This window comes from Rhineura floridana, chromosome 11, assembly GCF_030035675.1.
Source record: "Rhineura floridana isolate rRhiFlo1 chromosome 11, rRhiFlo1.hap2, whole genome shotgun sequence".
In the NCBI taxonomy this organism is placed as follows: Eukaryota; Metazoa; Chordata; class Lepidosauria; order Squamata; family Rhineuridae; genus Rhineura; species Rhineura floridana.
The window spans coordinates 23,552,431-23,579,769 of NC_084490.1; the positions used below are offsets into that span (position 1 = coordinate 23,552,431).

The window sequence follows — 27,339 nt, forward strand, 5'->3', positions numbered from 1 at the left end:
TGTGGGGGAGGGGAACTGGGAGATGGGAGTGAGCCACAGTTCTTGCATTCCATTTCTATCTTTTGGCAGGGAGTGGAGGTCCAGGGGATGATGGGGGAGCACAGGGTGCAAGGAGTCCTAGATTCTGTCCCTGTTTGCGGAGATACAAGGTGTTCAGAGGAAGTGAGTGAATTTTGGCAGGCTGAGCAGCACAATTTGGCCATGTTGGCTGAGGATGATGGGAGCTGTAGTTCAACATCCGGAGGGCACCATGTTGGCTACCTCTGATTTAGGGATTCTTGTAGGTGTTGGATATTAGACATGTGCTCAGGATGTTGGGCCATTGCTGGCGGAGTGAATTCTCAGCTCACCTGGTTGTCTTGTCTGCTTTGTTCTCCTTCCCAGGACCTGCCTTTTTGTGCAGAAGAAGACTGGCAGTTCCCTGGGCCCTTTCTCCTCCAAAGGTCCACGAAGCCGCTGCCAGTGTCTTGGGGGGGAGGCATGGGCCGTGGCCTACCGCCATACCCGTGTTGTGATCTGCACCACGCGTGGCGCCCCGCACCACCGCCCCCTGCGCAACGGCGGTGGGGTTGCCGGGGATGATGAGGCCTCAGACTGCTCGTGCCTGTGCCACAGTTATGAGAACCTTTCTTCCACCAACCAGTCCTCTCTGAAATCTCTCATCTCCGCCATCTGAGGCCATGCAAATCTTGTCACTCACCCTTGTCAGTGCCAGCTCCCTTTCCGTTGCCAGACTCCTGAAGCAGAACTTCTTCAGTTCACTAGGGACCAAGAGACCAGGACCTTGTAAAACTATCTGCTTTGGGGGGAAGGGAAGGCGACAGGGGAACTGGAATTTAATGGAAATCAGTGCACCATGTGCTGCTAATAACAGCATTCCGGAGAAACTGAAAGCTGTTGACAGCAGGAACACGTCTAGCAATGCTCCCTACAGCTGAGAGATCCTAAACAGCTTTCTGCAGGCCATGACAATACTGAAGGGGTGGACACCCTATCGCCACATCCCCTTTTGGAGAGATGTCTGTGTCTACTTTGAAGCCAGGGGTCCTGTTATGGTGTTGGAATTTTGTAAACATTGCTTGTGGGACAAAGAGGATTGCTACAAATCTCTGTCATGGCAGGATTCATGCCCCCCTGGCATCACGGGGGAATTTAGAACTGTGTGACAGGAGATGAGGCATGTCCTGTAACACATGGAGTTGGGGTATGTCACAAGTTCACATTTTATGAGATACAAAAGCCTGAGAATGTGAGATCCTGTGGCTGCATCCTCAGAAGGTTGGAGAGGGAAAAGGGATGAGTTCCATAGGAGAGTGGATGCTGAATTGAAGGGGGTGGGGAACAGTATTTGTGTGCAAAGCCCATTGCCAATGTCACTTTGGGACATTTGGGTGGAAACAGAACCCAAAGGCCATGGGACACTTGGAGAAGTTGCTCACTTGGCTCAAAGAGGGTGCTAAAGACACACCAAAGAAGAGGGGAGATGAAAACCAGCCTCTTTGCCAGGTGCCCCATAGGCACACAATGGATTACGGAACGTAAAACCTTAATTAAATTATTTTCATATCAGTAATGATGCTTCTCTGTTATCTGTGCTCATCAGCAAGGTTGGGTTGGAGTTGGGAGTAGGGGACTGAAAGTTGAAGTATTTTCTACTTTTCCTGGGTTAGATATAAATGGCTACTTACTGTGACCACTCTAGCATGGAATAATTTGAAACATACATCCCTATATGTTTTGATCAGATTTCCTTCAATAAGAGCAGTGATTCCCAAATTTGTGACAGGATGATAATGTCACTCTTTTTCAGAAAAGTGAAACTCAAAGCAACTTGTAAAAACAAGGATAAAAACAAGGATAAAAACAACTTAAAATACTCAAACAAAATATATAAAAGAACAGGTCCAACTCAACCCTACCCTCTTAAAAAAATAGGTACAAAATTAATGACCGAATGCCTGGGAGAACAAGAATGTTTTTGCCTGGAGCCTAAAAACTGATAGTGGTGGCGTCAGGCATGCCTCCCTGAGGAGAGCATTCTATTAACAGGGAGCTACCACTGAGAAGGCCTGTTCTCGTTTCATCACCCTCCACACTTCCTACAGAATGGGGCACTCAGGGAAGGGCCTCAAATGACAAATGCAGGGACTGGGCTAGTTTATGTGAGGGGAGGCAGTCCTTGAGAATTTGGGGTCCTGAGCTATATAAGGCTTTATGGGTCAAAACCAGCACTTTGAATTGAGCCCAGAAACTAATTGGTAGCTGGTGCAATCATGCCAGGATTGTTGTGATGTGTCCCCCAGACCATTTTGCCCCAGTCAGCAACCTGGCTGCTGAATTCTGCACCAACTGCACACATACATGGCCATGAGATAGTTCCTAGCTTGTCATGAAAAATCAATAAATCATTAAAAGCTCCTGTGAGCCCAAAGGCAGCAGCTGCCTACATGCAGGCCTGGTATCAACACACAGAATCTTTGAGCAGCAGCTGAAGACCTGCTGGCAGCCCTGATAAAGCCTACCACTGACACTTGCCCTGATCCTGTTTTAATCTCCCTCCTTGATGCTTTGATCAGCACTGGGTCTGGGAGCCATTTAAATTTTCCATAATGCCTTGGAGCAATGTTGTATTGGGGGTTACTGTGGGGGATTAAAATGGCCATCTGGCAGTGCTGGCACTGATTGGAACATTGCAGCTTCTGTTGTCACCAGATGAATCCACCAGGGCTCAGTCACATAGGAGGGTCCCCCCCAGAGGACACTTTTCCAAGGGTGAAGGGTGTTGCGTATCTAGCCTGTGGCGTATCTCTAGAAACTAAGATAGGCATGATAAAAAACAAAGACACAAATTTGCCAAAAATTTGCATATGCTTATTACAAAAAATAGATGTGGGAACCTAAATTCTGGAATTCTATCACAACGCCTAGGGCAGATTTTGAGTGTATATGAGCAAAAATAAGTTATGTTCAGTTATTTCATTTTAAAAAACCACTGGAAGCTGTATGTTTCTTTGACTTAACCCCCAACCCCAAAATTCTCAAATCTTTTTGTATTTTTATTTTGCTGGGGTTAAACTGAAGTCTGGGCCATCTGCTTTGATATTTATTTTCAGGTCTTGGGCCCATATTCCCCTGGTGAAATATGCAAAACAGTAAAAAGAGAATGACCTGAGTGTGTGCAAAGTACCTTCCTTCATCACCAAGTAACTGTTGCTAGGGCCAGCTCCTGGTTTGACTAATTCACAAATGCCTCTGGTGGGCCCCATCCTATTTTGATGGCCCCTTGTCATGGGCTTCCCTGACAACAGCCGTGGGTGGCTACAGACTCTCTTAAAATTTCCCTCAGTGCCCCCAAACAACATTATGTTGGGGGCAGACCCAACTACCCTTCATGAGATAATAGTGCTGCTGGGCCTTGCCAGAGGGCTAGAACACCAGCAACTACCCAAAGGTAGCAGGTGTTGATGCTGGGCGTAGTACTTACTGCCATGCACACTTCCTGGTTTCCAATGACACAGGTGTAATTTCTAGACTCACCAGAGACACAGTATCTTATTTTAGAAAAGTTCACAACACAACATATATTCAAATATGTTCTGTTTTCCCTGCCATTTGTTCCAATGTTTAAACAAACAGGCCCAAATCTGGAATGAATTCAAAATCTTGATTTTTCTCCAAAAGATGTATGCATACATGTTACAAATTTACATCACATGCCTAGCCCAAAAATGAAACAGCCAAAAATATAATTAAAATCCAATCATATTTAGAATTACAATTCATTTAATATTAATTATTCCTATTCATATCAAGTAAGAATGGCACGTGGAAATTAATGGATTAATTAATACAATGAATGGAAGGTCCATCTTTAATTTGTATAGCCACGTCAGATTTAGAGGTGGGCTGAGGTTGTAGATTTACTCATTGAATTAAATACACAATCGAATTTTATACAATGTTATTTTGTATTAAAAAAAGGCTGCAGTCTTATACACACTCACTGGGGAGTCACACTCTCTCAGCCTAACCTACCTCACAGGGTTGTTGTGAAGATAAAATGGAGAGGGGGTAGAAGTGTGTTCTTGAGCTCCTTGGAAGAAAGGTGGGATATAAAAAATGTAGCAACAGGTAAATAAATAAGACCCACTGAACTTAGTGGAACTTACTTTTGACTAGTCATGCCCAGGATTGTGTTGTATGTCACTCCCATATATTTTTCTGTATTGTGTAAAGTGAGCAGCCTTCCATTTTGGAGGGTGAAATTTTGCAAATCTCCAAGCCCCAGCAGCAGCCCAGCGGAGGGAAATTCCAAACGCCAAGGCTCTATGTTTGATTAATAAAGCAATGCTGGGAATAATTAATAAATTATCACAATTAACGTCTGTTCCACTAGCTGCCCTTAAATTCTGCATGGGCAGGATTAGTGTAGTGCAAGAAACTTACAAGCAGCCTGGGTGAATAGCAAAATAATTACGTCCCCAAATTATTACTAATCAAGGGGTAAACGAAAAGCTGCAATTCCAGATTGTGCAAATTCTGTTAGAGCGTCCCCACCCCATTTTTACTCCCAGTTACTTATTACTTTAATAAAGAGGATTGTTTGCACGAATTATATTTCTGTTAATAAAACCGTTGTGTAGCTAAGTGGCTGCTAAACTATAGACGGAACTATGAACCCGGAAGTCTCTTAATCAAATCATATCTGCCAGATACTGTACTTCCTCGCAGTTTTAGGCAAACCAGTCTCGCCCTCAGTGTCTCTTCCGTAATATGGGAACCACACTGGCCTTCTACGCAAGGCTGTTGAAAGCATGACTGGGTAACGTATATGTGTGAAAGCTGTGAAAACTCACGAAGCGCCATATAAAAGCGTGAGAAATCATTACATTTAATAATGCATTCAGACAGTAATAATATTATGGGACTTTCTTCTACAAACAGCAATATCACAATAGAGACTTGAGATTTATATCATATCAATGAAAAGAAGCGTTTAATTATGTGAACAAGAGTGACGCTGTTGGTCCACCACGCAGTTTAGGGGCGTGATTTTCTACTATTTCAGAATTAATTTAATCAGTGTGTCAAACCTGTACACCCTCCTGCCCTTGGGGGGCGTCTTTTGCCTGCTTCATATTTACAATTGGGCCTTTCTTCTTTGCGTCCAATCACCGACAACGCCGACAAACAGCTGGGGCGTGTCTCAATAGGTTCTGCAAATAATCGAATTTTAAGGATTTGGACGCTCTGTTCACACCCCACCGCAGGGACGGAGGGAGGGCGCACGTTCTGCTAATAACGGAACAATAAATTTCAGTCGAACGCGGGCGGTTGGTGGGCCCTGGAGACGGACGTGGTTTACATAATTTCATTTTATGCATAGCACAAAAACCCCAATCCGGGCAGCCACGTGCGAGCGAAACCGACTGCGGTACAGAGACTATGCAAATAAGCGGAGGGCTTGTGGGCGGGGCTTGCGTGGAAGCATGCCGAGAAGAACCCGCAGGGCGCGTAACAGAGAAGAGGTGTGGAAAAAGGCTGTTGTGGGAGGAGAGTAATGATACCCGCATCTATTATGTTAATAAGGACGGTGGGCGGGACAGGATTGTGAGCTCAACCCGGGGTGGGGAGCGAAACGAGGGGGAAGCCCAAGGAAGAGCTGCTGGTTGCGGCGATAGCATCAGCGACGGCAGCAGCAGCAGCAGCAGCAGCAGCAGCAGGAGGAAGAGGAAGAAGGAAGAGGAGGAGGCGAAGGAGGATGCAGAGCCCGGCCAGCAGCTGACCCCGGGGGGGGAGCCCGGCCATGGCCTTCCTGGGGGGGCCCAGGCTCCTGGACTGGGCCAGCTCCCCCCCTCACCTGCAATTTAACCGCTTCGTGCTGACGGGCTACCGGCCGGTCAGCTCCGGGTCCGGCTGCCTCCGCAGCCTTTTCTACGTGCACAACGAACTGGGCAACATCTACACCCATGGTGAGACGCTGCAGCCTCCCCTTCCCTGCTTCAGCACCCCCCCCCCGACGATCTCCGGTGACCTCCGATCTTAACGCTTACTAACCTGCAGGGCCCTCCCCACGATTGCACCGGCCGCCAGCCACGCTCCAGCGCGCCAAGGGAAGCCTAGGATGGAGTGCAGTGGGCACCCAGAGGCACCCACCCGCGCGTCGCCGTCCCGAGCGCCGGCACCTTTGCTATGGCCCTTGTGCATTTCGACATCTCCGGGTTGTTGTTATTTTCCTTCACGGTCCCACAACGTTAACGTTAATCGGCCTGGATCTCCTATCCACCCAAAGGAGTTTGAGACCCCAGCGCCCCATTACATGCCTCCTTCCACCCCCACCCGCCACTCTGTACTTCAGCGCCATTGCACACTGACCCCAATATATTTGGTCCCTGACCATTAGAGGGGCCCCCTGACTGTCATGCACTCTCATCATACATGCAACACTCCCATTGTAACCTAGCCTTCCATGGGTAATTGAGGTGCCTGCTTCCCCCCCCCCCATATTCTCCTCTCAAAGCCCTGGTTTGTGTGCTCCCTTGGACCTCAGTGCCCACTCGTTCTACTTTTGGTGTCAGTTGCTATCTGTCCTACAGATGGTGAATAATTAAAAGTTTATTTTTTGGGGCATAGGTGACTGATCTGTCAAAGCTAGAGTAAAGTGGTCAAGCTAAGATTGGCCCTGGGAGTTTCCCTTCATATTAGCTGTCCCCTTTTCCGAGTAGAGTTTCTATGGCAGCCTTAACTTTGTATTATTTTGTGTCTGGGTTTGTGGGAGAGGCAACTGACTTCTTGCACAGAAGCGCTTTGTTGTAGTGCACATGCTTTGCATGCCGACAGTCCCAAGTTCAGTTCCTGGAGCATCCAGTTTGAAAGGTTTGTCTTGAGGTAGTAGAAGAGGAAGAGGCCCTTGGCCCTGAGGTTTTGAATAGCTGGATTAGATGGGCCCAATGGTCAGTGCCCCATAGAGGATTTTCATGCACCTTGTTGGTACAAGGCATGTTAGGCTGGATAGAAACGCTTTGGAGAATCCATGTCTTGGATAGGACTCCACCTCCCCCCTTCTCTCATTTAATGCTGTTGTCTGGCCCATGACAGTAGTGAATGGGAGGGGAGTTTTTCCCTCTCCATTCATTGCTAAGTTTGAGTTTAGGCAAAACACACACTGTGCTTTTGTCATTGGTTCAATGAGAATCATGGAGACAAACACGTTTGACTATGCTTTTTTGCTGTCCCTTGTGTGAGCAATAGTGAAGCAATGCAAAAAGCTGTATGTTGCCTGTCAAGACTTATTCCTGTCTTCTGGAGGTTTGTTATTGGAAAAGTACAGCAAAAATGTTCACAGAAGTGACTAGTCCTCATTGTTGCTTTTTCTTTATGTGGCCATTTCCCCGCACATAGCTATGTGCATGTCTGGTGCTTAAGAGATGGTTTGAGGTCTCTGATGCAACAAACCTGCTGAAACTGAGCAGACCTGCTTCTGGCCAGCGCCTGGATTGTAGGCTGCCTAGGAACTCTATGGAAGATACCTTTGAGCTCTTTATGGGAAAGATAGGAATGTAATAAAAATAAATAAAAAACTAGATCAGGACAAAACCTATGATAAATTTTGAGTTTGAAAAAAGTAGCGTATATGTAAGGCCTGTACACCTTGGCAGCCCACTAATTTGGTACTCTTCCCTACCTGGGATTCCCCAAAAATGAAGAAGTTGCTGAGCACCTGGCAGGCTAAAATACATGGCTGTTTGGGTGCTTTGGCCTTGGGAGAGGTCACAAATTGAGCTAACCTGTTTTAGGCTGATGAAGGAGAAATAGGAGGCATGAATATATAGCACTCTTTGAACATTCAGAGCCCTTGAGAGCGGTTCAGGTTGGGGAGGGCCACAGCTCAGTAGAAGAGCATCTGCTTTGTATGCTGAAAGTCCCAGTTCAGTACTTTGCATCTCCAGGTAGTGATGGGAGTGTCTTCTGTCTGAAACCCCGGAGAGCAACTGCCAGTTTGTGTAGAAAATATGAGCTAGATGGACCAATGGCCTGAATCAGTATAAGGTAGCTTCCTAGGTTCCAGATTTGATGGGTTGAATAATTGCCCCATGAGTTGGTCATTGACTGCTTGAAGATAAGCAGATGTCAAAACACTCAAATGACCTGCTAGTGTTAGAAAAAGAGAACCTAAACCTTGGACATGCTGCAGAGAACTAGCAAGCCCATTCCCCCCCCCACCAATCATTGCAGAAGGTGGCTTCTGAGAGGTCACTTTGTGAGTTCATGCCTGGGGTGGGACCTGAACTCAGAACATCCCCGCTTACATTCCTAGAGACTGCACTAGATTAGCTCTCATACTGGAAGGAAAGTCGTAGAGCTGTCTTCCTTAATCTATTACCCTCCACATCTTTTGGACTATATCTCCCATCAGCCTGGCTAACACGGAAATGGTAGTCCAAAATGCCTGGAGGGTACCAAGCTGAGGAAGGCTGTCATAAAGTAGGAAGGCAACAACTTATTCTAGGGCTCAGTCTAGATCTGTAGCCACAAGTGGCGTGTGTATGTGTGTGTGTGTGTAAAAATATTTCATTTAAAAAAGTTTCTAGCCCTTGAACTTGTGGAGAAATAAGGAAAACTATGCGGGCAGGTTTCTCTGCTTTTGCTCAGTAAGAAATAATACATACACCTATTGTGTCTGTACTGGTTGTTCTGCAATTATTTCCCACTCCTTAGTCTCTCTTTACTGCAAAAGTTCTGGCCTGGGACCTGTTTTTAATGCTGAGGCCCAACTCTAGAACTTGTAGAAGTACGTAATAATGTCCATGTCCCAGGCCAGGGGTGGTGTTAGATCCTTAAAAGACTTGGAGCAAAGGTTCATGACACAAATTTATACGTAATTTGCATTTGTTCATTTGTAGTTCTTTACTCTGGCCTTTGACATATGAGACATATATTTTTAGGACCCACCCTATTTGTGATTTTAGATTGTTTTTAATGCTGTATTTTAAAATTGTTGTAACCCACCCTGGGACCTTTGGGTGAAGGGCAGGTAATAAATGTTGTTGTTGATGTTGATGATAATAAAGTAGATATGTAAATTTAGGCTAACTTTCAGAGGAAAAGTGCCTGGTAAAATTTGGAATCTGGTGAAAAAAGACTCAGGGTTCCCCCCCCCCAAACCAACAAACGTCCTTCATCCCACAGCATGGTCTATGGACAGTCGATGCAACCACTCTGCTGAAAAGAATCGGGTTTGGGTCTGGACAGTTTCTGGATGGGTTGCTTCTGGGAGCCACATGTGCACTGCCTTTTATGAACAAAAAGTGGGACATGAATGTTCTAAATAAGAAATAAATAAGAACAAGTACCTTTTGAACATGCACAGAGTGTTGTTTTTTTCCTCCCATTGGCACTGAGCTGCTGCAGCCATTCCCCACCCACCCACGATTAAGAGCTAGGGTATGGTTTCCTAGCACATCTTAGGAAACTAATCACTGTGCGTTTTTGCTGTCCCTTGTGTGAGCAATAGTGAAGTAACATGTTTACACTGCAAGACAAGTGGATTTTTCTGGGATCATAAGGAGAGGGGGAAGTGGGACCAGTTGGGTAATGGAACAGGCTGCTGAGTTGTGGTTGCAGGATTTCCTCCTCCTCCTCTCTGTTCTTATGAGTCAACAGATGAACCAGCCTCCCATATAAAGGCAAAATGCCTGTTGATGAACTCTCCTGTCTGCAGGACCCCTATCCTGTAGCATGAACTGAGGCTCGGCGAGTTGTGCAGGCTACGTGCTGTTACTCGCCCTGTGTGAGGGAGGGAGCTAGCAACAGCGACTCAACCTAAAACATCTTTTTGAGGATGGCTTCGGCCTACCCCAGCTGACTGGGTGGGGTCATTGAACAAGCCTACTGGTCTTGAAACTGGTTCCCTGAGAGCTGCAGTCCAGGCAAGCTGTGTGCTTGGCTTCTGTGGCTGTTGAGACATGTCCCACTTGAACAGCTTTCATCCTTAACAAAGAAGCAGTTGGCCAGGGGCGGGGGATGGGGAAGCTTGTGGCCTTCCAGAGCTTGTTTGACTCCAACTCCCATCAGCCTCAGCCAACTTGGCCAATGATCAGGAACGACGGGAGCTGTAGTCCAACAACATCTGGGGGACCACAGGTTCCAGTGGAGGCCGGGCCATTAGGGCAAGTGGGGCATTGCCCCACCAACCTCAGTCTGCCCTTAGCCAGCTCCCACCTGCCTGCCTTCCTACTTACAACCAGTCCAGGGAGTGGCCCTGACTGTCAGGTTCCTCCGGCTTAGTCACTGTGTTGCCCTTATAGAACTCAGTAGGGAAGAGGCTGGGGTCAAAGCTAGAATTAGTTGGCTCTGCCTGTCATTGGCTCTGGCTCCAGCCACCATTGGCCTCTCTGCCTTCCGCCCCTCCACTCCCAGTGGGCAGTAGGAGCCACTGCTGACAGGCTGCCCATCCTTAACTTAGGGGGATATCTTTTGAGTGTTCAGATGTATCCAAAGCTGCCTTGATGAGGGTCTTCAGTCCATCTAACCCCATTATTTTCTCTCCTGACACCGCAGTTTTCCAGGGACTTGGGCAGGGAAATGTCTACTTCCTGAGAGCCTTTCCCCTGGAAATACCAGGGATTGTGCATGCATACCCTATGAACAATGGACTGTTCCTGTTGTCTCTCACATTTCAGGTATTTTACCAGAGGAATGGTGTGTCAAGGAATGCCAGCGGGCCAGTTGGCAAGGTTTACTACTAATATAGGCCGATAAACAGTCAAGGGTTGTGATGTGGGTCATGAGCCCACTAGGATTGCTACAAAACCTGTCTTTTTTTTGTGTGTGTGTGTGAACTTCTTTTGATAAAGATCTATTTTTTAAATGGGCACATCTCATTGTGCTGGTGTAAGCACTGTTTTGCCCACATGCTTTCCAGTGTATATTTGAAACCATAAGGGCTAGATTGCTCTTTTTTATAATTATTGAAAGCTGAGATTCTCAGAAAACCGAACTCTGTGCTCAGTATTGCTCACTGTTGCACTCTGCACCTTTCCCCCTGCATTCCTGTAGAATTGTGCCATAATTTACACAGCCCCTGGGCGATATCCTGCTCAAATGTCTGGATTTTTATTCTGTGGACCAACGCATGTTCTGGCAAGAGCCTTAAATGAGAGAGGGAACTGTTCTCGGTCTGCCTGTGTCGAATGAGGGCAAAGAGCAAGGTGGCGCAATTATTGTTGTGTAAAAGTGTTTAACGGTGGTTCTAGGGACCCAATAAAACACATGCCAGCTTTGAAATATCATTAAAACATACTTCAAAGCTGAGAAGAAAGCAGTCCTAGCAACCAGAGAGATAATATACCTCATAGAGTGTGGGTATTTAATGGATCAATATACTAAAAAGAGCCCAGATTCATCTTTCCCCCCCCTTTTGTGTTAGGAGTAAGTAGGTCCCTGGGTAAGAGCAGGATCTTTCAAATTCCTACTCTAAGGGAATTATTTCCACACTGATTTATCTCTCAAGGCAACCCCTATATGTCTGCCATGGAATCCTTGCATGTTGCGAAGGATTCTGGGATATGTGAGGCCTATTTTGTGTGAGGCCAGGTCTATTTTAAGCCATGCTGTTGTCTCACATGAACTTAGCACATTTGAATACATCCAAACCTTCTCTGTGGCTGTTTCTTGCACGGGGCCAATTCTGCATGCCCGCCATTACCGAATTTGAGAAGCTTATCCACCATTTTCCATCCTTCTCCTCAAGTAACCTAGGGCAGTTTTCCCAACTGTTTTCTGGAGTTTAAGGAGACATCCATAAGTCAGAACCACTTTGTCCAAAGTAACTGCTACTACTGTAGGTGTTTGCTTGGAAGTAGCTATTAGAGCCAGGAAATTTGTTCTGCTTTTGTTCCGCTGAGCCAAGCAGAACTTTGTGTTTGTGGAAACTTGCTTATGCTATCTTCCCAGGGGAATTGCTTCCCAGGGGAATTGCCTCCCAGATACCATGCTGTTGGTTTAGCAGCACTGACAGGGTGGGGATCTCAAGGGAGTGGCATGTACCTGACATCTGGGATCTGCTTGGCAGCCTCAGTGCCCGCAGCTGGCTTCCAAGAAATTGGGGAAGAGTAGTAAGATAAGAACTGTTTCGCTAGATCAGGCCCAGGGTTGAATTAGTCCATTGTTATGTTCCCAACAGCTAACTGCTCAAAAGCAGCACATGAAACTGATAGCAGCCTTTCCGTGATTTTTCTGGTCCTGGGAGGTATACTGCGCCTGCATGTGGAGGTTTATTTTAGCTCTTCCGGTTGATAGCCATTGCATGTATGAAGCCGCTCCTTACTTGGGCTGCAGGGACCTGTTTCTACTGATTAGCTGGGGCCATAGCTCAGTGGGAGAGCCTTTCCTTGTATGCAGAAGATTCCAGGTTCAATAGCTTAAACTACAGCTCCCAGGATTCTTTGGGGGAAGGCCATGTCTACTTAAAGTGTTATAATACTATGTAGATGTGACTGTCCCTGGTGAGAGCGTCTGTCTGTTCATTCTAGCTCATTTTCTCACTGTGTGGATCCCAGGAGACCTGCTGGGAATGACCTTTCCAGCCCCCATGGGCTAAGCGTCCTTGATCCTGGCTGATCCAGGCACAGAGATTGAGAGTGTTCTGCTCTCCTGGCCCACTGATCTGGGGGCAGGGAACAGAGATGGAGTCACAGTTCCCAAGGGATTATAAAGGCCTGCTTTTGAGCTGCCCAGCAGCCCTCCCCCATTTTAAAATCCTTGATGCCCTCCTCCTCTGAAGAGCACAAGGGGGCCCAGGTAGAGAGTTGTCAGTGACAGAATCCAGAGCCTTGGCTCCTCTTGGCTACCCTTTTATTCGTTCATGAAGCCCTGCGCTATCTTCGGAGGAGGACTTTGGGGCAGAAGCCCAACGTGCACCCAAACTCAGCAGAAGGGCCCCCAAACCCTGGAGGCCTGGCTTTCCACATTCTGAAGTGAAGCAATGTGCATTGCCATCTAAAGAAAGATGGGCTGTAGCGCCGTTGTAGAGCATCTGCCTTGCATGCAGAAGGTCCCAGGTTCAATCCCTGGCAGCTCCAGGTAGGGCTGGGAAAAGCGCCTGCTTAAAAGTCTGGAGAGCTGCTGCCAGTCAGTGTAGACAATACAGAGCTAGATGGACTAGTGGTCTGGCTGAGGATAAGGCAGCTTCCCGTGTCCCTATGACATTAAGACCATTAAGTCCAGTGTCTTAAATTACCTCACTGTACCTCTGATGGGGTCCAATTTATTCTTAAGATCTGTACTATGGAAGGGCCGTAGCTGAGTGACGGAGCAGTTGCTTTGCATACAGAAGGTCCCAGGTTCAATCTTCAGTATCAGATTCCTGCCTGAAAGGCTGAAATAGATAAGCAAATATATGCATTTCTTTTATGTGCTTATGTCATCCTGATTCTTCTGCTAGGTACTGGGAGTGGTGATTGTGTGTGGAACAAGATACTGTATAGAACATTTAAGCCATTTTCCTTGATGGTCTTGCTCAGAGTTGTCCGGGCTTAACTAGAGACCGTGCACCTATCTGACAGGCTCATATCTCCAGCCACAAGGGCTAGAAGTCTTTTTATGATTATTATTTCAGGATGCTGAATTCTGTGCTACATGCCAAAAGTTGTACTTGTGAAGTGCGTTCATATATATCTTACATTTTTATTGCATCCATAGAGTGGCATACATGGTCCTCCCTTTGCCTATTTTGTCTTCACAACTACCCTGTGAGGTAGGTATGGCGAGTGACTGAGTGGGGATTTGAACCTGGATCTTTCCAGCCCTAATCCAACACCTGATCACTATCTATACCAGGTGGTGGTGAACCTTGGCTTTCCAGATGTTCCTGAACTACAACACCCATCATCCCTGGCCATTGGCTATGCTTGCTGGGGCTAATGGGAGTTGTAGTTCAGTAACATCTGGAGGGCCAAAAATTTGCCAAACCTGACCCACACCGTGCTGGCTCTTTTTAGGTAGGTGGAAATGAATGCCCTACCTATGAGGAGAGGCATTGTGTGTATGTGGAGGGTGAGAAGCGCAGGTGTTTGATAAATGCATAGCTGGGGCTTAAGGTTTGTTCTGCTATCTAGTGGACATAGATGCTGTGTAGAAAGTAAGGGCACTGTAGGAGCCCTGGAGATAACGAAGTGGATCCGGCAGGAAAGAAGGTGTTGCAGCGGGTTGGGGATTTGGGAGGTTTTGTATTGCTGAGAGGATGTGGCAGGCAGTCTCCACACTCTGCTGGAAGGGAGGCAGCTGCATGGGTAACGTGAGCTGTTCCGGATTCTTTTGACCTTGGTGACATTGTGCAGCGAAGAGGTAGAGTGAGGGCATTGGACAGGACTTTGACCAACCCACATGTGCACACACACACACACACACACACACACTTTTGGTTCAGGGGATGTCATTCAAATAGCATGAGAGAAGCAATATATTTGCAGCACCCTGCTCCAGCCACTAATCCTTTCATGTAGTGCCCCTAATTTTCTTCTTCAGTGAGTTAAGCGACGCTTTCTTTCCCCCTTTCACAGATGGGGAACTGAGGCTATGGCTTCAGCCAGAACCACACAAGGCCAGAATCATTAGAATTTTCTTTCCTTTTAAAAATATTATTTTATCTCCTGCCTTGCAACTAAACCGGTATAAGATACCAACAGTAAAATAGCAGCCTGACAAATAATGCAACCTAAAAACAAATATCTTGGTAGATGGTAGCTAAGAGAATATTAATGGCTGTAAAAGGCTTAAGAAAATGGGACAGCCTTGGCCTGGTGTCTTTTCTGAAAGATGATGGTGCCAGGCAAATGTGGTTAGGGAGGGGGTGACATAATTGGGTGGCCTTGTATCTGATAGCCACCCAACTTAACCTTCAGATGCTCCTACTTTCAGAAGCAATTTTTGAATTGCTTTTCAAGATCAAGCCAAGATTCGTATTGTTCAGCATTCTGTGTACAACAGTGGCCAGCCCAGATATTCCTAGAAACATTACAAAACAGATCATGATAGAGATGGGTGTCCTTTGTTGTTGGATACCTATACCTTTATCGGTGATATACTCCCCCTGAACGTGGAGGTTCTATTTTTAGCTATTTATTTCTGATGTTTTGAGAAGAGCACTGTTGCTTAACTATACACATATAACAGGGATGTATCGGCTAGTCCAGGGATGCCCCAAGGCTTTCAGAAATGAAAACAATTTTTAAAACTTCCATGGGGAAAAAGGGGAGAAAGTCCCAAAATAGTCCAGTGAGGACTGATCATGCTCAGTAGCCATGGAATGCTGACTGACTTTTGTGTGGGAGATCAAATGGAAAATTGGGTGGGAGGGAGGGGGGAATGGAGTATCATGGAGGAGGGCATGTCTGGCTTACTGGAAGAGAAGCACACCACACTGCAACATTTTGTTGCAGGTCCCACTGGTTGGGTTTTAATCCCACTGATAGACTGATCCATTATGGATTTGTCTACTCCTGTACATTAAAAAAAACTACTGACAAACTAGTGGCCTTTGCTGCATTTCGTGGAAATTATGCATGAAGATATGCACCTGATTTGTATTTTGTGGCCACATAACCTTTCCCTTCACCTCTTCACGGCCATGTTGAATGGCTAACTTTGGCACTAGGAGGGGGAAACATTCTTTACTGATCTTCTCTTGCCATGTGCCATGTACCTTCTCCATCTCCCACAGACAGCATTCCCACCTGCTGTTTGTCTTCTAAAACTGTATTTATTTAGCTCCTTTCAGGTAGTTAATGAAGATCCAATTGGAGGGTCTGTGCCTTTTCTCTTGCCCCCCCTCCTCTGCACCTGCCTCTTCCTTTCTGCCAGGGGGTCCAACATCATGCCCCGTCACACAAGGATATATTTTGTCCCAAATATGCTGAAATACCTGCTCCTGGCATAAGTGGCTTACGCTTTAGCAGCTGACCTCGGAGGTGGGGAGGAAAGGCTCCCGAACTGAACTCTTGCAGAAGGTTGGCCTTGGAGGTTTAAGGCAAAATCATGGAAGTCTCATGTGTGCATGTGTATGTACTGACACACACCTATGTTTATTCTTCCTCTGTTCATCCTTGCCTCTATTCATCCTTGCCACCATTTTTTTCCTTCAACTTCTATTGGCCACCCTTCAGTCAAGATTCAGATTGTAAGCTACCTGGGGCAGGGAATCTTGCAAAAAGTCCCACATTGATTGGGCTACAGGAATAACAGCTGTAACAGAGATAATAGATCCAGCTCTCAGAAAAATGAAGTTGCTCTTGTTTAAGTCCCTGGGAATGACAGTTAAATGTAATGAAAGGAGAGGGTAAGAAGGAGCGTTTCTGTTTCTCCACAGTGGGTCCCCTGTGTGCATGTGTAGAGCAGAGAAGCTGGAATCTCCAAATGCCAGCACCATACAATATATATCTTCCCCCTGCCCAAGTCTTTGATCTTTGGCTCACACTGTGAAATCATGACTGTTTAATGTTACACAGTCCTGACTCTTCCGGGTCGGTTATCCAATCTCTGACACGTCCCTGGGGAGGAGAAAATGGCTGGGATTGTGTTGCTTCTGTGACAGGTCTGTAGCAGCGGCGATTACAGAAACTGAGAACAGGAAAGGCGGGGTAGGGTGGTATAGGCCTTTTTTTTAAGTGGGAAAATGAGAACAAAATTTGATGCCTCTGGTTAGCTGCTGTTTCTTGGGCCAGGAGACAGAACAGAGATTAAGAATACTTTCTCCCTGCACCCTTGCTGAGATGATCTCTATGTGGGAAATCCCATCCACTTGCCCCCTGTCCTATCTTTTTTGAAGTGTGCCCTGAAGACTGTTATGTGAAGCCAGTTAAAGCATCTGCCCTGAAGCAAGATAACCTCAGGGAAGGTTGCCAGATCTTGCTGCAAGGCGCCTGTCACTTCAGTGGTAGAATTCAATGGCACAACCTTGATCACTGGGCAGGGCACCATTGTCAGAGTTTTGTGTGTCTCCACATCTCCTTAAAAAAAAAAAAATCTAAATGTTGTGCTGAGGTTAGCTGAATTTTGCAAACAGTATTAAGTGCTGCCAGTCATGAGGAGCAGGCAAGAAGGCACGTAAAGGCCTCCTAATGCTGGCCTCTGAGATCTTGCTACCATTTCTCTACCAGGCCTCAAAATGGAGATGGACTGCCTTCACGTTGATTCCGACTTATGGCAACCCTATGAATAGGGTTTTCATGGTAAGCGGTATTCAGAGGTGGTTTACCATTGCCTTCCTCTGAGGCTGAGAGGCAGTGACTGGCCCAAGGTCACCCAGTGAGCTTTATGGCTGTGTGGGGATTCGAACCCTGGTCTCCTAGGTTGTAGTCCAACACTCTAACCACTATGCCACACAAGTCTATATGTATTTATCATATCCTTCCCTTCCTCCCCCCCTCTCCCGGGAAGCATGGATGGATTGTTCCATTTTTCTTCTCGGTGTTTTTAGATTTATACCCTGCCTTTCCATGAAAATATCAAAGACTGCTAACAACAATAAAATTTACAATCAAAATAAAATGACTGACAGTTGCAGTAAAGCCTCACAATAACCTTATGAGGTAGGTGAAGTGACTTCTCCAAGGCTGCTCGGTGTGCTTAGTTGCTGATCAGGGATTTGCATCCTTGCCTGACTTTTCTTCAGGTTCACTGCTCTAATCACTGCACTACAGTCAGGTTAGAAACTAGTGTTCTTTTTAAAAGGGGGGCGAAAAGAGAGCTGGGAATTCCTAGCATGCTGAATTCTGTACCCCAATTCTATAGTGTGGTTATGAAATGTACATGACCTCAGCAGTTATTCTCCTACTCTTCATACCTCTATATGTCATTTTTATACAGAGGACTTTTTAATTGTGTTTCCAATATGTCTATTGTGTGAGGATCAGGCCTTAGGCAGTGTTCTTCCTGCCTTCCTTGGGGCTTGATGATAGCGATTATCCTCTCCCTGTCCCCTTGCCTTGGGGGTGGGCGGGCAGAATGTGAGGGAAACAGCCGCTCATCCTTCAGCTGGCACTAGGTGCACCTCCCTGTAAGGTAAAACATCCCCTCCCAGCTCCTGGGCACCAAGTTGCTGCGTGGCTTGTTTAAATGGTTTGGCTGCATTTTGGAGGCGTTTGCTGTTGTACAGCTGGCGCTTGGGTACCACAATCCCTGCTGTCAGCAGAATGCACACTTGCAAGCTATTTGCTGACATGGCTTCCCTGTTGTCCTTGGGGCTGTCGTCCCATCAGGTGGGGATACTGGGGGCCAACAGGGGTCGGGGTGGAAACGTGGTGTGTGTCTGTTTTGGCAAAGCACCAGCAGCTGGGGGCATTTGTCCTTGCCTTGTGCCCTGTAAGGGCAGTTTCCCTCAACGTCCATAAGCCCAAAGGCTGGGATTCAGTCTCCAGTCTCTGCTGTGTGAGAGGAAAGTCAAGAGGCATCCTTGACTGTGTCAGTGACTGTCATTCAGTGGTAGAGCAACAGAAAGCCCCAGGTGCAGTCCTTGGCATCTCCAGGTAGGGCCGAGAGAGATGCCCTGCCCCAAGCCCTGGAGAGTCTCTGCCGGTCAGTGTGGACAATACTGAGTTAGGTCTCTCTGTATAAGAAAGCTTCCTATGTTTGAAACACTGTTACTCTGCCCCCCTCGCTTGCCAGTGTTATTTATTATTACATTTATATTCCATGTTCTCAAGGTGGCATATATGGTTCTCTCCCCTCCATTTTATCCTCGCAACAACCCTGTGAGGTAGGTTAAGCTGAGAGCCAGTGACTGGCCCAAGGTCACCCAATGAGCTTTATGGGTGAGTGAGGATTTGAACCCTTCTTTCTCAACGCCTAGGCCAACACTCCAAACAGTACACTACCACCAACAGGTGCGGGGAGCCAGGTGTGGGGTTACTCATTTTATTGTGTTGCCATGGACCACTCTCTTGCCATAGCTCTGTGAAATAGCTAGTGTAGTGTTGCGGTCAGGGAGTCTGACTCGGAGCAAGGAGGTTTGATTTCAAATCCCCCCTTGGCTATGAAGATCACTGGGTGACCTTGGGCCAGTCACATACCCTGCATATAACTTACCTCAGGATTGTCATAGGGATAAACCATGGGGGTGGGCGAGGCAGAAAACTATGTACTCTGCTGCCCGCAAGCTTCCCAGAGGAAGGGCATGATCAAAATGTAAATAAGAAATGCTTTCTATACTGAGCGAAGGGCCCAGGCTTTATCAGTAGCATCTCCGCTGGGGGATTTGCTTTTTTTTTTAAAGTATCAAGTAGCAGGTCTGGGAAAGGGATCTGTCTGAGAACTTGGAAGAGCTGCTATTACTGAAAACATTTTATTTATTCATTTATTTATTATGAGTTGCTTTTCTACGCCAATATGTGCACACAAATTGACTTACAGTCAATAAAAAATAAAAGATTAAAACAGGCAATGTGAGACTAGATAAACGGCTTCTGAGTATAAGGCAGCATCCTTACACTCTCTCTCTCTCTCTCTCTCTCTCTCTCTCTCTCTCTCTCTCTCTCTCTCTCTCTCTCTCTCTCTCTCTCTCTCTCTCTCTCGATGCAAGGAGAGAGAAATTCGCATTCTGTGTCCAGCTCTAGGGTGTCAAATAGTTTGTTTTTTTAAGAAGCTGTGGCCTTCCAGATACTGTTGGAACTCCATCGCCCATCATCTCTGGCAAGCTGGTGGGGCTGATGAGAGTTGGAGTCCAGCAACATCTGGGGCGGGAGCAGGGACAAGTTCCCTAGCTCAAGCTTGTGCCTTTGCCAGTTGCATAATGATACATTTAGTCGGACACTGTGTGTGTTCTGTATCATGGGGTTTCACTGAGCAAATAAAGAGGCACCTGTTGCACAGAGCTACAGTTTCCTAAGAAGAGGGATTGATTGTTAAATAACTCTGTGAGGAGAACAGGGGTCTCCTAACAACTCTCAGCACCCTTAACAAACTACAGTTCCCAGGATTCTTTGGGGGAAACCATGACTGTTTGAAAGTGGTGCAGTAGTGCTTTAAACGTATAGTGCAAATAGGGCCTGAAAGAGGTGCAACTTTTCCTGGCAAAGGAGATTGTTTCCCTTCAAACACCGCTAGCTGAATTCCTGCTTGTCATGCAGGAGCCCTGCTGGGGAAAAAAAAGTTGCCACCCATCTGGGTGGTAGCAGCAATTCTTCTCCCTAGCGCTGGACTGGGCGAGGGGCCTCCTGTGTCTAAGAGCTGACTTGGTTTCTCCTTGGAGATTGTCTTCTGCTTCTTTGGTCTTAATGAACCCTGAGGGGGTGTTTACCATGTTCCTAATTGAGGTCTGGCTTCAGCAGCCTCAATTAGCACTGTAATTGGTCTCAGGGAGACCTAATCTGTTTGTGTAAAGCTGCAGCCTCTGGGGGATATGGAGGATGAGAGAGGGGAGAGTTAAGGCTGAGCAGGGGTAATAATGGGCCGGGGGGGGGGGGCTAGATCCACAGGTCAGGAATCGATGAGGTTGCTGCATTTTGGGGAAGGAGAGAAAAGACACCCAGTCCATGCTGCATTATAAGGGACATAGCATTCTCTCTCTTCTCCACACACCCCCACCCCCATGATCGTAATTGTTTAGGAAGCTTTCGCTTTTTGGAATGATTTTCAAAGGGTGCCACAAAAGTTTCCATCGCGCAGATTAAACAGGTGGCGCTTGGGGAAATGGCAAGAGCACTCCATTCCGCCTACGCTTTTCCTGCTGTCTTTGGAGGAGCGCCCAGCTTCCTCCAAAGACAGGTTTCAAAGCGGGAAGCGAGGAAGGAGAGGGCTGCCCTTGTAATGTTTCCTCGCTTGCCCAGTCCTTGCTCCTGTACCAGATAGAGTGGGGCAGCATGAGGAGATTGGATGAAGTGTATTGAAGAGTCTCTACTGCTTGAGATGAGTGGGAGCAGGTTGTCCCCTCCCCAAAATGCTTTAGGGTGGGTTTTCTGATGCTGATTTGGAGCTTCTTCCAACACTGTTCTGTGACAAGGTGGTAGGAACAGAGGACAAGGTTGGAGGCAAGAGATAGTAGTGGATGGGGGCAGAGAGATGCCAAGGGCCTAAATTAGACTCTGTGTGTGAGTGTGTGTGAGTGTGTGTGAGTGTGTGTGAGTGTGTGCGAGTGTGTGCGAGTGTGTGCGAGTGTGTGCGAGTGTGTGCGAGTGTGTGCGAGTGTGTGCGAGTGTGTGCGAGTGTGTGCGAGTGTGTGCGAGTGTGTGCGAGTGTGTGCGAGTGTGTGCGAGAGAGAGAGAGAGAACATGTAGGTTGCTGCCTTACACAGGAAGAACTGAATGGATTGTGAAGAGAGCAGCAGGGTTCCAGTGCTGCCCCTGGTTAGAGGCAGAATACTAGGCCAGCTCAATTCTTCTTTCTTTCCCTTTCAGGTATCCCTCTGCTGGGGTGTCTCTTCGTGCTGCCCTTGACCATTCCGTGGGGCCGAATCTCAATAGCATGGCTAGGAATCGTGCACTACCTGGCTTGTATCTTTCCACAGCTGGGCAGCGTGCTCTATCACCTCTTCATGAACCACGAGGGAGGCCCTGTCGTCTACCGTACCTTGCTCACCCTTGATATGTGCGGGATATGCATGGTCAACACTTTGGGTGAGTTAAAGGGCTCCCCCTCCCCGATTTATTGGGTTGGGGGTGGTGCGAGAACGCTGGCGGAGAGAAGAGCTGTGAGACACACTCCGCTAGAAAAGAGAGGCAGATACGCTTACTGTTGATGGGGAACAGTGGCACATAGACATGACGGGTATCATAGGGGGGAGGGGGATCCTGGAACAAGACAAAATCCTTTGATGTATGACATTTAGGAAGCTACTGCCCAGTTTGACTGGCAGCAGCCATCCCAGGTTTCAGGCAGAGGCCTTTCCTGGAGGCTACCTGACCCTATTGCCTGGAGATGCCTGAGACTGAACCTGAGACCTTATTTACTTCACTTTTATCCTGCTTTTCAGACAAATGGTTGTTGCTCACATCAGTACATACATTTTAAAAAGAGAGAGAGGAGTGGGGGCTTATATCCGGCTTACAAACTAAAAAAACACAAGACACACATGGGAAGGGGAGTGGAGGAAAAAAGGTAGAGGAGGGAGATCAGTTATCAAAGGCCAGCACAAAATGGTGAGTTACAAGGTAGGTGCCTGGAAAACAGGGGTGGGTAAAAGCAGTGTTCTTTAACCTTGGGTCCCCAGGTGTTGTTGGACTACAATATCCATCATCCACAGCCACCTTCGGCAGTTGTCAGGGATGATGGGCATTGTAATCCAACAACATCTGGGGACCCAAGGTTGAAAACTGGGTTTAGAGTGTGTGGGGTGCTTGAGCCAAATTGAATCTGGTATGTGTGGTCAAGACCCAAAGTTTTATTTGGGACTGGTAGAAATCCTGGGGTGGAGAAGAGGTAATATTGAGTTATATACAGGAACACTGGGAGCTGCCTTCCACTGAGTCAGACCATTAGTTCATCTAGCTCAGTGTTGTCTACACCAGCCTTTCCCAACCTTTGGGTCCCCAGATATTGCTGGACTATTTCTGACCATTTTCCCTGCTGGTTGGGGCTGATGGGAGTTGTAGTCCAAGAACATCCAGGGAGCCAAAGGATGGGAAAACCTGGTCTACACTGACTGACAGTGGATCTTCAGTATTTCAGGCAGGAGTCTCTCCCAGCTGGAGAAACCGGGGATTGAACTTGGGACCTTCTGCATGCAAGGCAGATGCTCTACCACTGAGCTATGCCCCATCCCCATGGATTGAAGGGTTCTGGGAAACAATTGGTTCAGTTCAGAGAGGGCAACAAAACCAACTTGTGAGTGCGGCAGGCTGGCCATACAAAATGATTCTTATAATTACCAGCTGATTTTTTTTGTCCTTAGCTTCGTGATTGGTTGATTTGTATCTCACCTCCTTCCAGGTGCTCTCCCAATCATCTATTGCACGCTGGCCTGCACTCCGTTTCCCCGCACAGCTGCCCTGCTGGCCTACACAGGCTTGTCAAGCTACGGTATCTTTTGCGCAGTGACTGCCAGTTCCAGTGTCCGGCGCCTACGGGCTTTTGCCTGGCAAGCCCTCTTCCGCTTTTTCTTCTTTTACCTGCGCTCGGTGGGGCTGGGCACTGGCCACCCCTCCTCACTGCGTTCATACCTCATAATGGACGGTTTGGCTTTTCTCGGGGGCGTCATCAACATCTCACGGGTGCCTGAGCGCTGGAAGCCGGGCCGCTTTGACTACTGGTTCAACAGCCATCAGATTATGCACGTGCTGGTGGTGGTCAGTATCCTCTATCTCCACTGGGGAGTAGTGGCTGATCTACAGTGGATTGCCAACTACATTTGCCCGATGGAATGACTGCACCATGTCTGGATCCCACCCTTCCAAAGAAGAACCCCACTGATTTGAAAAGTGAGGGACTTCTGGTGTGTGGGCCACAAGTTCTCATCAATCAAGGGCTGACACAGAAAAGAAAGGACTTTTTTTATATATAAGCCACTCAGAAAAGAGTCATGTTTTTTCCTCTCTGCTGGGGTTATGGTTTTCCATTGCTTGAGTGTTTGTGGATAAACATGTATAGGATTTGGAAACTCTGGGGTCTACAGCAATGGATTTCCACTGGTTGAGGTGCTTCTAGATCAGTTTGTGGTCAATTGTTCTTCCAAATTACCATCTAGGGCACTGTTCTTCAAACTTGGTCCCCAGATGTTGTTGGACTACAACTCTCATCATCCTTGGCCATTAGCTAAACTAGCTGGGGTTGATGAGAGTTGTAATCCAACAACATCTGGGGACTCAAGGTTGAAGAACAGTGATGTAGGGGGTAGTGTTGGTGTAAGCATTCTTTTGTTAAGAACTGTTTTAGTTTGCTGACTTACAGTCTCATATGACTTGTGGGAAGTTATCAGTGGTGTTAGGAAAGGTTTTCCATACTTGAAGCCCGTTGCATACATTCTTGTTGGCTGCAGCCCTTTTCCCATCAGAGATAGACTCCCCTTAGCTTTGGTGGTGACCAAGGAAGAACACCATTGTTTTGGACATCTTTTTCACCTATTTTGAGGGTGACATATGCACTGGGCAAATAGAGATTCAGTAGAAGATGCTTGTTCAGAGTACAGCCTCTCTGCTTTATAGAGGCAGGTTATTTAAATAGACTTTTTATCCAGGTGTCTTTCAGACACCATGCAATACTTTCTTCTTATTCTTTCTTTAAAAAGGGCTGGTTAGACACCTAGGTATCGAGGTCTGCTACACTGAGTGTTGGTGAAGGACCTTGAGGAAAGGAATGGTGTGATTCAGCTAGTCTGCTTGTTAAAGAAGAGATGCTCTGTCTATATTCATTTGCTCTGAAATGACTTGAAGCACTGAACCAGCTTTCCTGCCCCCTCCGGAGGGGTAACTAGCGGCCTTGAAACTGAATTGGGTGGAAGGTCTGGAGTCCATATTTCCACTTCGTTTTCATCAAATCTGGGCCCACAGCTACTTGCAGCATGTTTCAGTTTCCCCTTTCTCTTCTGGTGTAGGGATTTGGGGATCATCCTGCAATGTCTATTCTTGGGTTGAACCCCACTCCCCTGCCCCCCGTCTGCTTCCCCAGTGATACATAGAGCCAGAGTGGGTGTTTTCCAGAGCATAGTTTAGCATGATATTGGAAGAGGTATGTCCTGCTCCATTTCTCAGTAGAGGTGGCTGCAGCACAAGTGAGTTGCTGCTGTCATCTTCCCCTGTCTTACTGACCTTCGTTGATCAGGAGGCCACTTACCCTGCTCCCAAATTCCAGTTCACTTCCTTCAGTGGCTGTTGAGTTAGTTGAACTGGTTCACATTGACCAACTTACTTTTTTGAATTCTGTTTCAGTGGAATCAGGTTAATTATAACTTTGAAGAATAGCTAAGTTTTTAACAGATTCTTGGTCAGCAACTAGATTTCTAAGTGGTCCATTTTGAAAATACAGGGATGAAAGGCTGTGCCTCAGTGGCATTCTGGCAAATGCTGTTGCCGTCTGTTTGACACAGGGACCTTCAGCTACTGATCTATAATTTAGGTCTCCCCTCCCCAGCCTGGTACCCTCCAGGTGATTTAGCCTACAAGTCCTATCAGGCTTAGTTGACACAACCATGGTGGCTGGGGCTGATGGGAGTTGTAGTCCAAAACATCTAGAGAGCACCAGGCTGGGGAAGACTAGTTTAGGTACTCCCTTGGTGCAAGTGAGCCAAATATCTCAATCCATAGTTGCTTTATAACTTTTTTCTATGGTTCATGTAGTGAGCCCTAGCCCTCTTCAACATTTGGGCTCCAAATGAGAATTGTGGAAAGATCTGGCTTTTAAGGTAAATGGTTCTTCAGCTAGAGTTCTAGTTTTTATGGCACAAGTTCTTAAACCATCATCTTTTTGTTTGGCCTCAATGGAATACACCTAAACTGCTTCCTGAAAATCAGCATCATAGTCCATATTGGGTAGCTCTTATAAATAAAGAAATATTTTAATTTTGATTATCAATTTAACAAATGTATTTACCTAGATTTCAATAATGTGGCTTTTGAAAAAGCCATCTGCAGAGGATTTTCTTCCCCCCGCCCCCAGTGGGGATTCTATATTGTCTATGCAGCACCACCTTAATCTGAATCTTAAATCTGTACTGTATAAGTGGCTGGATAATGGAGTATGTATGAAAATAGTTAAAACCTATTCTGGTGATCCAGACTGATAATTAGTTTTCAGTGTAGGAAGCAAGTCTCTCTAGATTTTATTCAATTTAGGGCCAAACAAGATATGTATCTTTCCATGAATGTGAGAAGGTAGGGAACTGCAAGTTAACCCTGTGCTTTCCTCATTTCAGGAGGGAGGCAGCAGAAAAACAGCTAAGCCAGATTGTGAAGGGAGAAGCACTTCACCCCTACCTCTTCTACTGTTTAAACTCACAGTGCCCGAGGCATTGTGTGTTTTGAAATAAAAATGTCAGGGAAAGATCTACAAATACATGTCATGTTAGTTTGGACCTCAGTCACCTTTAGAACAGGTGACAAAACTGCCGGAGAAAGACTTAGACTGAGTGACTATCTGGAATGGCCAAATATAAGGCAGCTCTCATGGATTTTATGGGGGGGGGGTGGACAGTGAGTTTGGGTCTTCTCTTTGATATTGAAGATTGTCTTCTGCAAATGCAGAAGATGCATTGATGGTGTGAAACCTTCATTGTGGCTGAATTAAGCCTCCCCCAGCGGGGGTGGGAAGTGTCTTTGTTTTCTGCTCTCCCTATTTTGGGCTGGGGTTTCACTTCGCTGCCAGCAGCCCAGTCTTGTCTCTTGTTATCTCAGGGTAGACGGACATGGTTAATGTTCGCAGCTTCTTTGGGCTGAAATTACATATCTTAAAATATAAGAGCGGGCCACCAAATAAATAAATAAATAAATAAATGCACTCCATGAAGGAGGGAGAGAAGGGAACTATAGCTGCTTTAAGGTCCAAAATCTATTGAGCAGACAACAAGTCTGGGCTTCTAATAAAGAGAGATGTCAACTCATCTTTTTTGTGGCCTGTCATAAGAAGTGGTGCTTGTTCTTTCAAAGTTTTGTAGAAGCTTTGCCAAAGGATAACGAGCTTTTCCATGAGGATGTGCTTTCAAGTAGACAGGAAGAGAGAACTTGTCTCTATTTCAGTCCAGCAGCGCCTTACAGTTGTTTAAGAGATCCTTTGACCATGGCTCTAAACTGGAATTAGTTATTGAAAAGCCTGGCCACTACCTGAAAGTACTACACAGATGCTCACAGAATGACTCTCATGCTGGTGTCCAATGTATTTTTCATATGTTGCTTTTCACACAAGAAAGTATTCATCTCCTAGTTGCAGAAAAAAGGGAGACTCATGAAATTCGTGATTAAATATATTGAAAGCAGTGGAATTGTATACAGTTAATAATTAACTGTACCCTTCAATATTTTAGATCACTTTCAATGGATCTTACAAATTAGTCACAACTCAAGAGTGTTGTCTGCATTTGCTTGATGGTAGTCAGTGGTTTGGTTTCTTCTGCCTAAACCCACTTGCCTGCCACTTGACAAGCGTAAATCACACTTTAAAAAAAATATGGCTATCAATGCTTTAGTCATTATTCAACATCAGGACTCCCAAGCCTGGGTAGAAATTTAACACTTCATTACCTGTCACAGTACATGAACCAAAACAATCTGCAAACTGCAAGGACTAAATTAACTATGGTGATTATGGATTGTGGAATGGTGGCAGGTCCATCTGTAGTGAAGTGAACCTTTAGGAAGGTTGAAACTCTTTCCAACAAGAATTTAAGTTTTGCAAGTAACAAATGCTGCAATCCAATACATG

General features: G+C 46.5%; 2 protein-coding genes across 3 annotated transcripts in view; both read left to right on the plus strand.

The window, feature by feature from the left end:
• KREMEN2 (kringle containing transmembrane protein 2) overlaps positions 1–1,584 on the plus strand; it is a 37,266-nt gene extending 35,682 nt beyond the window's left edge. The window contains exon 8 of one of the 2 annotated variants that reach the window (XM_061588442.1): positions 385–1,584. In XM_061588442.1, the coding sequence (XP_061444426.1) occupies positions 385–676 (292 nt within the window). In that variant the 3' untranslated portion in view covers positions 677–1,584. The remainder of the gene's footprint in view (positions 1–384) is intronic. The other variant, XM_061588443.1, reaches the window with a different exon arrangement.
• Positions 1,585–5,333: 3,749 nt separating this feature from the next.
• Positions 5,334–26,521, plus strand: PAQR4 (progestin and adipoQ receptor family member 4). The gene is made up of 3 exons (XM_061588446.1): positions 5,334–5,972; positions 21,390–21,608; positions 22,921–26,521. Exons 1-3 carry the CDS (start codon positions 5,807–5,809, stop codon positions 23,352–23,354), a joined length of 819 nt encoding a protein of 272 aa, XP_061444430.1. The 5' UTR covers positions 5,334–5,806; the 3' UTR covers positions 23,355–26,521.
• Positions 26,522–27,339: the final 818 nt, after the last annotated feature.

Excerpts from the sequence above, each read along its gene's own strand:
- PAQR4 (XM_061588446.1), top strand. The coding sequence starts at position 5,807 with ATGGCCTTCCTGGGGGGGCCCAGGCTCCTGGACTGGGCCAGCTCCCCC. Across the intron at positions 5,973-21,389 it reads GGGCAACATCTACACCCATG|GTATCCCTCTGCTGGGGTGT; the intron begins GTGAGACGCTGC and ends TTTCCCTTTCAG. Across the intron at positions 21,609-22,920 it reads ATGCATGGTCAACACTTTGG|GTGCTCTCCCAATCATCTAT; the intron begins GTGAGTTAAAGG and ends ACCTCCTTCCAG.